At 52.2% G+C, this 12,417-nt stretch overlaps 1 protein-coding gene across 2 annotated transcripts; it reads left to right on the top strand.

Annotated features, from left to right (window-relative positions):
- The first annotated feature begins 282 nt into the window (after nt 1-282).
- Nucleotides 283-11,489, top strand: AP5Z1 (adaptor related protein complex 5 subunit zeta 1). Of its 2 annotated transcripts, none has more exons than XM_026116192.2 (17): nt 283-395; nt 1,049-1,186; nt 1,562-1,748; nt 3,299-3,443; nt 4,523-4,635; nt 5,115-5,283; nt 5,733-5,873; nt 6,265-6,302; nt 6,382-6,544; nt 6,819-6,997; nt 7,771-7,913; nt 8,770-8,919; nt 9,151-9,262; nt 9,660-9,757; nt 10,212-10,344; nt 10,517-10,731; nt 11,060-11,489. In XM_026116192.2, exons 1-17 carry the CDS (start codon nt 355-357, stop codon nt 11,328-11,330), a joined length of 2,436 nt encoding a protein of 811 aa, XP_025971977.2. In that variant the 5' UTR covers nt 283-354; the 3' UTR covers nt 11,331-11,489. The 2 variants fall into 2 exon arrangements, with proteins under 2 accessions (XP_025971977.2, XP_064376232.1); XM_064520162.1 differs by having other exon boundaries at nt 8,746-8,919.
- Nucleotides 11,490-12,417: the final 928 nt, after the last annotated feature.

The following is a 12,417-nucleotide window of genomic DNA, read 5'->3' as shown; positions in this document are numbered from 1 at the left end:
ATTATTGGGAGAGGGGTGTTTTTTAATGGGGAAAGGTTAATGCCTTTTTAACCTCTGGGAAGCTCTGCAGACCGCCTGCTGGGCAGCTAATTCTTACCACCCTTGCTTGCCCTTTCTGGAAAGCATCTTTGTCAAACAGGGCGACGCTCACCCCGGTGCCGCTTTCGGGGTCAGCGAGCCCTGGGGAGGGGGAGGACCCCGCCCGGGGGGGCCTCAGACCCCTCCCCGGGCCGGCGCGGCGGGCGGAACCTTAGTGCGGCGGCACCGCGTCCCTCCGGACCCGGCCCGGCGCGGACCGCCCGCCTGGGGGGGCCGCTTTGGCGGCGCACCGAGGCGGCGGAGCGGCCGGACGGGATGTTCACGGCGGCGGCCGAGGGCCTCCTCAAGCAGGCGAGGTATCGGGGGGAGGGGAACCGGGAGGGGGCTCAGGGACCGGGGCAGGGGTCTGAGGTGCCGGGGGAGGAACGGGGGGGACCGGGAGGGGTGTGAGGTGTCGGGGGGGCGGGGGCTGAGGTACCGGGGAGTGATACCGGAGGGGGGGATGGGGGAACCGGGAGGGATCTGAGGGACGGGGAGGGGAACGGGGGAACCGGGAGGGGCTCAGGGACCGGGGGGGGGGGGGTCTGAGGTGCTGGGGGGGTCTGAGGTGCTGGGGGGGAGGAACGGGAGAACCGGGAGGGGGATACTGGAGGGAGGGATGGGGGAACCGGGAAGGGTCTGTGGTACCGGGAGGGGAGAGCTGAGGTACTGGCGGGGGGGGGGGGGGGGGGGGAACGGGGGAACCGGGAGGGGTGTGAGGTACCGGGGGGGGGCCCAGGTACGGAAGGCGGTGATACCGGAGGGGGTCGGGGGAACCAGGAGGGGTCTGAGAGATGGGGGGAGGGAACGGGGGAACCGGGAGGGGTGTGAGGTACCGGGAGGGGGGGGATACCCGGGCGGGGACGGGGGAACCGGGCGGGGGTCTGCGGTACCGGGAGGGGAGAGCTGAGGAACCGGCGGGTCTGAGGTACCGGGGGGGGGGGTCCCGGTCCCGGTCCGGTCCCGGCAGGGAGATCCCGGAGGAGGAGCTGGGCCGGTTCGTGTCGCACGTGGCCGCGCTGCTGCAGGGCCGCGACGCGGGCGCCGAGGCCGTGGACTGTCTGCAGCGCCTGCACCTCGTCGTCGCCGCCACCAAGTACCCCCGCACGTGAGTGCTCCCCCTGCACGCACCAAACCCTGCTTTCTCCTCAAAAGAAGGGGGGGGAAAAGCTCAGAAAGCTCTGTGCTTTGAAGAAATGCCCAGTTTTGAAAACACTGGGCTAGATGCACGTGTAAAAATCCTGCTTGCCTTTCTTTCTGCTGCAAAGAGGATACTATCTCCTTTTGCAGAGAAGGTAGCTAGCGTTTGTCAGTGAGCACCCTTAAGTTGCACTAAGGGGGGAAAAGAATCGGAAGTGAAGATAATAACTAAGTTAGTTGGAGTCCCTGTCAAAAGAGATCATCCCAAGACCAAGAATACGTAGGGAATAAGTGTTTGCATTTTTCCTTGCCTGGCAGTGATGCTTGACCGTGGTTCTTGCAGGCTAGATGGCAAGTTTGTGGAGCTGCTGCAGACGGTGCTGTGTTCGCCCAAGTATCCTGAGCAGGTCCAGGTGTTATGTGCTGCCATCCTGAGAGAGATGTCGCCTTGCAATGAGCTGATCCTCTCCTGTGATGACGTTCAAGATACGAAGCTCTTGAGTCTGATATCCTCCATCCTTTTGGCTCAGGTAAATAACCTGTCGTATCAGAAATCTTCCCTCATCAGTATAGATTTGCTTTCTGATTTTTCCCTGTCTATTGAGCTTAAGGAGGGTGCAAGTCAATCGAAGGTCTCTAGGAGACACCAGAAGTATCACCACGTTCGTGTAAGGAACTTAATGATTCTGCTTTGAGTAAACTCAAATGGCAGCTTTTTTGTGTTCAGTTTTTGATAACAGATTGCTTAAAATTGTGCTGTGTAGGGCGTGAGGGCATAGGAGCAGTAGGCTTGTAACTGGAAGCAGAAATGAACATTTTGATGCTAGCTGCTGTTAAAGACTTTGAGTCAAGGCTGCTTGTACCTGTAAGGAAAAGATTTGAAATTGAATTTATTATTGCTACTTTTTTTTTTTTTTATGGTACTGGCTTTCACAGTCAAATATAGAATATTACACACACAATTTATGACATATATGGGGCTGTAAATGTGGATGTTGTTTCAAAGATCTAGATTAGTCACAGAGAAGAAACCATTAGGATATTCCTATTTTTAGTGCTGCCTGCGTGGGCGGCCCTCTGGGAAATAAACTAGAAACACTTTTTTCCCTTCTTTTTTTATATGCTATTATCATGCCTATTAAAGATAAAATATTTTTTGTGAACTACTCTGAAACATCTCATTCTGAGTTTCAGTGTGTGATCAGAAATGCCTCCTAGATTTCTCATCACCCCTCGGAGTCTTCTTTAGCTAGAGAAAATGAAAACATAGAGACAGAAAACAGACAGTGATGCGCTGTGTTACTTGGATGTTTGCTTACAAAGCAACTCTCTCAGACAGTTTTGCAATTCTAAAATATAAAAAGATAGCATGTGTATTAGTTTTTGTTAGATTAGAACTAGAACCATGAAGAGGTTTTCATAAATTTTTGATGTTAATAGAGTTAGTGTATTTTAACTGTTTCGGTATCTCTTCTCTAACATGTGGCTAGAAGTGATGCGACAAGCAGCAGCCCTACTCGTGAAAGCAGGCAAGCTCTAGCAGAGTCTTTAAAAAGGTCTTCTGCTCATTCTCATTTGTTACTGCTTTGGCTAGAAATCCTCTTTGCTTGCCTGCTGGCCCCCATTCCCTTGGCTTTGCAAGGCTGTTTTTATAAAGTTTTGGGCTTCCAGAAGTCACAGCTTCTGGTGTTGCATTAGGAACTGGAAACTTGCTGTTGATTTGAGGTCAAGTTTTGCTCTGAGTAGCAAGAGATGTGTCAGCAACACATACAGGTAGCCCCATCATTTGCAGTGGGCTGCCGTGATGTATCTGCAGGAGAGGAGTTGTCCCTTCTATTTTTCTTCAGTGTGCAGGTCCCCAGACCATAAACTCCCTGGCTTGCATGTTGCTTTTGGTCAGTCTACCCACATCTATTGAAGAGAGAAGCACAGTAAAACACAGGCTATAGTAAAATAGCCTGTATTGTGAGTTCTTTTTACGTATGATACTGGCTTTGCTACCTGATGGAAGAGTTTGTAGGGTATTGGTCTTCCTGGTAGAAAATTGCCTGCCTAGCTTTACCTCTCCTTTGTTTTTAAGGGCGATAAGAAGGCTGAAGTGTCTGCTGTGGCGCAGCGTGTTGTAAAAGTTCTCGAAGGGAGACTGCCAGAGGGTCAGAGTTTTCGGCACATTCTTCCTGTCCTGTCAAATGTCATCAGTATTTCGCCAGTATCTCTCGCTGAAGGTAAATATAGGAGGGCCTGAGCTTATGATCTGTGTAGTGATCAAAAGGGGCTCTGAAGGCTTGGGCTAGGAGTGTGGCTTGGAAACTACCATTATAAGTGATATCTCTGTCACAGGGAAAGTAAACTTCTTGGGTGAAATATATGTCACCATTCTAAAATTGTACCGGGCCCTCGGGTGCTGTAGCCCTTCCTGGGAGGCGGACAGAGTCCCTATTCTGTATGGATTTGTATCAAAGTGCCACATATCCTAGCTGAGGTCTTCAGATACAGTAGGAGTATGAATCTCTAGCTATCCTGAAGAGCATCAGGCCAGGTGGTGAGAAATAAAGAGAGAGTTGTGTCTGTGTAGCTGTTCAAGAGACCAGCAAAAATAACTAGGGAATGGAGAGTTCAGAAGAGAAGCAGGACAGTAAGGTAGTAGTGAGTGATATGTCCTGGTGAATAAACTTTAGGGGAGACTGTGGGCATAAAAGGGCGAGGAGATGTGTTGTTACTGAGAGTTTGTTTCTAGGAGTTTCCTTTGGGGTTTGCACATGTTGTACAGGAGGTGGGAGAAGCTTTGGGGAAGACACTGGACTGAGGCATATGTGTTGGCTGAACAGGCAGGATTACCAGCCTTAGCTTCTGCGTGTTCTCTGTGAGGGATTTATGCTTTTGTCAGCAGAGCTGAAGCCAGCTACTGCATGAATATATTTGACAGTATTCTAGCACCTTCCCCCTTATAGCAGCTGCGGTTAGGGGCATGACAAGGAAAAAGTATTTCTGGAGTGATCTAGTATCAGAAGTCCTTGGTTTTAGTGCTCACTTCCTGAATTTTTCTGACAAAAATGAAACTAACTCAGTGGCTAAGAGGGAGAGAAGGGCACAGAGCTCTGCGATGGGTGAGTGATCCTAGACTCTGAAGCAGTATGAGGAGGAAAGAGCATCCACCTGGGGGGTACCCATTTCTTTGCTGGGTGCTGGATCAGAGAGATCTCAACCAGAGGAAAAGCACAGCAATCGAAAGGCAGCAGGGGTGTGCTGTGGAGGCCGCTTCTATGCCTGCTCTAGCAATGACCTTGTGACTTTCCCTATACAGAGCAGATCAATGTGGTCAGTAAAAAGATGGTTGACTGGCTGAGGTATGCAAGCACTCAGCAAGGAGTCCCTCAGCCCTCTGGAGGCTTCTTCTCCAACCCAAGAGCAAGACAGGTGAGTGCTGACTTGCTGTGGTCATCCCACATGGGCATTTGCTAGTCCATTCCCTGCTATTTTGTGTTCCCAATTCAACTACTGGGAAATGGTGACCTAGAAGTGCTGCTGCTCTTTGTTGCTTTGTCTGGGGGAAGTGGTCAAGACACGTAGGAAATCAAAGGAGGGGGGAATTATAGCTCCAAAATTTAGGAAGTGCTGTGGGACCAGAACTTTGGTCCATGGAGTAGGTGTGAGGGAATGTCTTCTGGTGATCATGTACCTTGGACTAAGGATATTGCAAATGGGGCTTTGTCAGACGGAGGGGAAATGTTTGGGGTGTCTCTGCTGGAGAAAATGAATCTAAAATTCAGCAGTTTCTCTCTCTGGAAAACTGCCCCTGTGCAGGCCCCAAGGTAAGGCTGCTTGTCTCCATGTGGTAGGTAGAGTCTTGCTTAGCCTCTCCCTGGGAATCTGACCTAGTGCATCTTTTCTCCCAGCCTGGCCCTGTCACAGAGGTGGACGGGGCCATTGCCACAGACTTCTTCACAGTGCTCTCACTGGCTCAGCACTACACAGAGGACCAGTGGCTCAACATGCAGGCCTTCTCCATGCTGCGAAAGTGGCTGCTGTGCTACGGGGGTGAGGGGCTGAGCACCCCTAATTCAGGTGCGAACTGAAAGCCTGCGGACCGGTGTGGATTGCACCCCCAGAGAAGTGTTTGTTCTGCACTGATTTGGTGGCTTCACCAGAAACCCTGCATGTGGCAGGGTCTGGGCAAGTGATAGCTGTGGGTTAAAATTCAGGGCTCTTGGACTAAGAGCAGGAAAAATTTGGGAAGGAGTGTCACAGAACCTCCTGGCTGACCCTTCCACAAGGAGTTACTCATGCAGTGGTTCACAGGATTTCAGGCAAAACCCCCGTGGGTCCTTGGCAGAACAGTCCTGGGTGGTGGGAGACAACATCTCCCTAGCGTTACCATAACACTCCCTTCTTCCACAGGCTCCTTTACCTCACAGTGCACCTGGAAACAGACAGCTCCCTCTCTGTTGCTGGGCCGCTGTGTAGGTTATACTGCCTGTAGCGTGGCTGATAACCTGGTGACCTTTACTTTGTAGATGACAGATCAGAAATGGATGGCTCTGTCATATCCATGGTCTCAACTACATCCACGTCTAGTCACCTGCTTCCCCCGAAGGAACGTCTACGGGAGAAAGCCTTTGAGTACTGCCAGCGGCTTATTGAGCAGAGCAACCGGCGTGAGTCTTGCCTGAACCGTCCTTGGAGCCTCCTTGGGCGCGTTCTGGAAAATGCTTGTGTTTGTTGCCTCTGGGCTGGGATCTCGCTCCCTAGAGTTTAGAGGTAGAGTCTAGGCATGGGACCAGCTTCAGCCGCTGGTGCAAGTTGTTGACCAGCCTTGAGCTGGGGTGTTGGGAGCGATTTGGAGGTGATGCCCACGTTCTGCCTCCTGCCCTTGATTTGCAAGGAGTGTCTTCCATATCGTCTGTCTCTTGGCTCTCGTTAGCCCAGAGCCTGGAACTGGGATTGTTATTTCCTCCCAGCTGTCCTGAAATCTGTGCTTGTGCTCAGACTGACAGCCTAATGTACCTGTTTGCACCCAGAGTTTAACTTTGACTTCTTTCTCTTCAGGGGCCCTGAAGAAAGCTGATGGGGAACTGCAAAAAGCTGTGAGTACACAGAGAAGAGGCCAGAGTTCTGGGAGATGGGTCTTCCCCTACACTGACCTGGCTCTCTGCTCCCCTGCAGTGTCTCATCGAGGCGGTGACAATCCTGGACATCATCTGCAAACAGGACTCCTCCTATGTGTACCGCACGCTCTCCTCCCTGAAGATCCTGCATAGCAGAATCAGCGGGGACGTCGCTTTTGCCAGGGCACTGCTGCCCCTTGCCCAGTTCTTCCTGAACCACAGTAAGTCAGCAGCACTCACTCGCTTCTCCATGGTCTAGTCTTGCATGCTCTCAGCACAGCCTTTTGTCCTGGGGCCTTGCTGGCTGCCAGACCTGGTAATTCAGGCTTGGCCATACTCCAGGGTGGGTGATCCCGCTCCTGGAGACATTGGAGCTGCGCTGCCTTGCGCTCTCTGGAGTAACATGCACCAGACTTAGGCTTTACGTAGCCATTGGAGCCCGTGCTGGCAGGCTGCTGGGTGGGCTGTGCTCAGGAGTGTGCTGTATCCTCCCAGGTGAGACGGCAGCTGTGGACTCTGATGCAGTCTACAAACACTTGTTCACTGAGATCCCAGCTCAGCTCTTCCACAACCCTTCACTGGCCTTTGAGTTCATCCAGTTCTGCAAAGACAACAGCCAGCTTTTCACTGACACGTCCAGCATATTCAGGCAGAGCTTCCCAAATCTCTTCAAGGTACCCCTTGTTGGAGCAGCGCAGCAGAGAGCCTGTTGTGTGTGTCTTTTGGTGCCCCCCAGAGCCCTCTATGTGCCTGTTGGTGCAGTTCAAAGCCCTCCCTGTTGCTGTGTGGCAGTGCTAGAGAGGGGAAGAAGGACTGTGATAAAAGCAAGTGTGAGTTTGAGGAGGAAAGGCGATTCTGGGTGTGATTAGTAGAGGGCAGTCTGGCTTAGTGCCAGCAAAGTGGGAAGTACAGCGATTTAGCAGCTAGAAAAGGAGCAGGCTGTAGTGGATGAGAAGGCCTGGCTTTTGGCACAGACAAGATCCCACATTGTTCCTGAAAAGTGTATTTCCTTCCTGTGGAGTGCACTGAGCTTGGGTAGCAGCGTTTAGAGGCCGTAAGAGCTTAATTTACCTGTAAGTCCTCAAGACAAGTCTTGAGATCAGCCCTCATATAAATGGTCACAAAGAAGCTTGTGGTGCCCTCCCATTTGGGAATGGCCAAGGAAGGCCCCCCATGCTGGATCAGTCAGCGCAGTTAGGAGGCAGCACTTTGTTTCTGGAAAACTTCAGTAAGTTGCAGCTTGCCAGCTACTGAATCAGCTGCCAGGGACCTGTAATGAGCTATCAGCAGCTGCCTCAGCTCTTGACTGAACCCTCAGCCTTCTCTGTTCTTGCTTTTCACAAGTGACTTTCCCTTCCCCGTCCCCTTTGGTCACAGTGGGAGAATCATCTGGGCCACAGGGCAGAGTGGCAGGGTTAGTGCAGCAGTTGATTCTTGTTCCTTGCAGTTCCTGGCGTGGAACAGCCCGTCCCTTATCTCCGAGTTTGTGGACCTTCTCCCATTTCTGCTAGATGCAGGCACAGCCATCGAGATCTTCCATTTGCTGCTCGACCTGCCCTGTTTGACAGCAGCTCTGGACATCCAGCTGAGGTAAGGCTGCCTTCCCCTCCTCTTGCTTGCTAATCAGGGCCTTGACATTGACCATAGCCTGGTACCCACTGCTCTGAGCCTCAACTGCCCTCTGCCTGCTGCTATTGTGGAGTGAGAGGCATCTGCTACAGCCAAGTTAAAACAAAGCTGCACATATGTCAGCCCAGTTTCCATAGTCATGTGCTACACACACAGAGAGAAGGTAACCAACTCTCACACTTCAGTGCTGAGTTGTCTTTGGGGCTCAGGATGTTGTCATCCTCCTCCCCTTATCCAGCTCCAAACTATCACAAGGTGCTGTTCCCCTTGGGTATCTGCTGTCAGCCACTGCCACGACGTGGAGGCATGCACTTTGCTGGTCTTTCCTCTCTGCTCTTATCCCTCTTGGCTGGCTTTGTGCTCCTGGAGGCAAACATAAGATCCCTCTTAAGGTCATGAGGGACTGGAGGAGTCTCCAGAGAGGTGGCATAGGACTGGGACTGACTCTCACAGCTGTACCCCACCCTTCCTTGTCTTCCCTGACATTAGTACCACTTTCTGGAGTGCTTAGAAAGGAGACTTCACCCTGGAGGCAGGAAGTCGGTGGGCTCTGGAGGATACAGAGCACCATTTTCTGCTTTCCTGGGAGGGATATGGAAGCAATTCTGGAACTACTGCCTGAGCCTGGAGGCTGAGGTTGGTCCTGGGGGCTTTTACTCAGAGTTCCTGCCGTCTTAGTTTTCTGGCTTCCAGGAGGCCTGGGCTGGGCTGACTTGCTGTCCCTGTTTCAATGGCAGGGCAGTTATCATTATCCAGGATCCCAGCTAAGGTCCAGCCCATTTTCCCACTGCAGCACATCTTGCATGCCTTCTGCTAGGTCAACCTCTCTCTCTGCCTCTGAGAAGGCTGCCTGTGACCCGGCTGTGAAGCCAGCCACTTGTCTGGAGGCCTTTCGCCATCCCCTCTACAAAAGCATGTTCCAGTACCTTCTCCGCGTCGAGGCCGCCCCCGAAGACTCCCCAGAGAGGTAGGAGGAAGCCATAGGATGCTGAGCCATCCAAATCTGGGAGGCAGCACTGGGATTTGTGGGAAAGTTGTAGCTGCTCTTAGCTGGGATCAGCTGGGGTGCAACGGGCTTGACTTTCCTGTGTTTTCTTTGCCAGGTGCTCAAAAGCCTTGTGGGGGAATATGGAAGGGGGACCTAGGGGACTAGCTAGGATCAAGCCTGCTTCAGCAGTAGCTTATCTATTGCCCACAGGCTCATTCCACTTCGGCAGCTGCTGGGATCCCTGGCCAGCAGCCCGAGGGTTGTGCAGTGTGCGGAGACTGTCCCTGTCTTACTGGAGCTCTTCTTCAGCGTGGTGGCAGAGGTAGGCATTCTTGAGGCTGTTTGGCTCCTGGACATGCTGGGGGGTCTCTTGTTACATGGATAGCAGCCATGGAAGCGGAAGTGTCAAGATCCTGCAACCTTGACAGAGGGGTGAATGAGGGGATGGTGGGATGGTCTAGTACTGGCATGAACATAGGCTGAGCCAGCTGCTTCATCCATAGAAGCTGAAAAGCTCCCTGGTGTATCATCAACGTTCATGCTTTCTCTCAGTCAGCTGTAAAGCAGGCAGGCAGGAGCAGAATGAGTGCCTTATGCCTGCTTTGTATACTGTTCCCCTCCTGCTAGATCAAGCTGTTTCTGTGCCAGCCTAGTTCCCTCTGGCTGGGTAGTTTGGTTTTTGGCTGCTGGACATCCCTGAAGCAAGGGCTGTGTCTCAGTTTGCAGATAAGCCGCTGATAAACCAGCTGGTGCTGTTAGTGCTGCAGAGGAGTGACCAGCTCTACGAGACCTCAGCGTTTAAAGATGATGTGTACAGGTGAGACGGGACAGGAGGCATGGCTGAGCTTCCAGTCCCTCCACTGGCTACAGCCTGGCTTCCCAGGACAGCCCAGGAGCCTTTTCAGTTGTGACCAAGTTCCTGCTATCACCTGTCTTTGGAGGGTGCAAAGTGGGAACTGCACCTTCACCCTTGCCATAGACACACTGAGCGTATGGCCTGACCTGTGACAGGGGTGGATAACAGCCTCCTTCCCAGGGAAGGCCGTGGGGATGGGACTCACTGTAATGAGAGGTTCTGAGCTCCTCTCTCTTTGGGAGATGTCAAGGGGGATGACACTGCAAGGGAAACCACTTGAAAAGCAGTAAGTTGTGTTGCTCTGGACACCGTTTTTGGGATGTGTCTTAGGATAACTGTCAATCCTATGGCCAGATGCTGCTAGCACCTCCTTGGTTTGGCCATGGTCTAAGTGTTCCCCACCTCTCTCCTCTAGAGTGCTGAGTTCGCAGCTGCTGACCCTCTGCAAGTTGCACCCCGCGCTCCTCGTGGAACTGTCCAAGGAGCTTCTGGAGTTCTTGGCATCTGTCAACAACATCCGGAACAAGGAGGCCCTCTTCACCCACATGGTAAGTGGGGCCTGCCTGCTTCTGCCACAGGATGCTCCAGCTGTGGTGCACTCTGCTGGTCACCTTCCCTTTCCTTTGTCTTAGCGTTAGCTAATCTGATTTGCCTTTCCCTAAGAAAAGGTTCAGTCTCCTTTGCTTTGGCTTGCCCTGAGCGCATCTGCCTTTGTTTTAGGTCTGGGCTATTGGAGAGTACATGTCTGTGTCCTACGACAAGCGCTGCACCGTGGAGCAGATCAACCGGTTCTTTGAGGCTCTGGAAGCCACGTTGTTCGAAATCACCCAGCTCCGACCGCTGGCCAGCATCCCCAACTACGCGCCCCGCGTCATCACTGTCCTCATGACTACATTGACCAAGCTGGCATCTCGCAGCCAGGACTTGATCCCCAGGTGAGGAGGGATGGCAGGGAAGGGCACAGGTCTGAAACATACAGATCTGATGGGTTCAAACACAAATGTTTGCCACTGTTAAATGATCAGACTTAGCAACTGGTGGAACCTGAAACTGAAACAGGACTGAGGAAACAAGCTGTGGAGGAGCACAGTTTGGGGAAGTGGGGTTTGTATGGTGACTAGTACTCTGTGTGTGAGGAGGAGGGGGTAGTTAGCATCTGATGTTTGCCTGCAACAAAGTCTTCTGGGGAACGCAGGCTTGAGTAGTGATTTTGCTGGGTGTAAAGGTCCTGCCTGCTGAAGACTGTGTCCTTCTCTCCTGCAGAGTGTCCTTGTTCCTGTCCAAGATGAGGATGTTTGTGCAGAGCCCTGCTGTCACCTCTGTGTACTGCGAGGAGGACCGTGAGGAGATCCTCAACCGGGCGACTGAGCTCATGAACCTGCTGAAAATGCCAAGTGTGGCTCAGTTTGTGTTCACACCACCTGTGGATGTGGCCACTACAGCATTTCAGAGAGATGCGAATGAATCCCTCCCTTTTGCCCTAAGGATAGTCAGCCGGCTCTTAGAAGGGGGTGCTGGCTTCATGCCAGGGTGAGAGAACAGGGTTTCTGAGAGGCTCCAGCCTCTGTTATAACTAATCTGCTGCTGGCACTCACAACTGAGGCCCTGCTCTGAACTGGAAATGAGGAACAAATGATTGTAAATGAAATGGAAAACGGGAATAAGAAGAGCTGAGGCAGCTATTCTGGCCTGAGCCTATTGTATCTCTCTTTCCTAGCGCCTGTTGCTTGTCTACCGCCCATGGTTGTCTTAGCTCTCCTTGGCCGCTATAGATTGAAAATCCCGGTGGATTTATGTGAATGTGGCAGGAGGGTAAGTGCCTGCATCGATATCTTGCCAGGAAACCTTGTCCCTTGGGAGATGTTCTTTCTCTACTTCCCTCTCCTCTGATTTGTTTCTCCCTCCCCTTTTTCCCTTTGCGACACCCTGGCTATATGTGAGCTTCTCTTCCCTCTCTGCTTGTAGCAGATGGGCCAAGCAAAGGCCTGCGTGAGGTGGAGATAGCAGAAGTGACTCCATTAAGTCTGCTGTGAGCCTTCACCAGCTTTTTGTCTTACCAACACAGTGAACATGTCGAGACCCAAAATACATCCACCAGACAGGAGGCTGGAGAGATTTATTGATTTGCTGACACCACGAGCATTTCTTAACGTACATCAGCCCCATGTCAAACAGGTGTCATGCTGTATTCTGTATCTGTACTAGAAGTTTATACACATTCAAGCTGTACAGTATTAACAAATTGGGGAAGTATGTCCCACTGCTCCTCCCAGGAGAAGCAAGCCCTCATGCACACTAGTATATAGCAGGGTTTATTTACAGTTTGTTTAAATACCTGACTGCACTGTGAGCAATATACAGCTCTAGGGCTGTCTCCCGTTTCTGGGGGTCAGACTCAGCGGGAAGCAGAGGGAGCCTGGACTGGGGCTGCTTTGGTACCGCTGGAGCTAGCCACGGTGCAGCTAGTGCAAACCAAGCCTCCTCCGAGCCCTGGCTCCCGGGCAGAGGGTAATAAGGAGAGCATGCAGTTGCCCAGGACTCTAGGCAGCTCATTTCCAGCTCTCCAGACGTCAGGAGGGCCACTGCTGACTCCATGGAGGATGACTGGGCCAACATACCTA

The sequence above is a fragment of the Dromaius novaehollandiae genome, chromosome 14, assembly GCF_036370855.1.
Source record: "Dromaius novaehollandiae isolate bDroNov1 chromosome 14, bDroNov1.hap1, whole genome shotgun sequence".
Lineage (NCBI taxonomy): Eukaryota > Metazoa > Chordata > Aves > Casuariiformes > Dromaiidae > Dromaius > Dromaius novaehollandiae.
The sequence above is the reverse complement of the archived record's forward strand: the minus strand, read 5'-3'. Positions and strand labels throughout refer to the sequence as shown.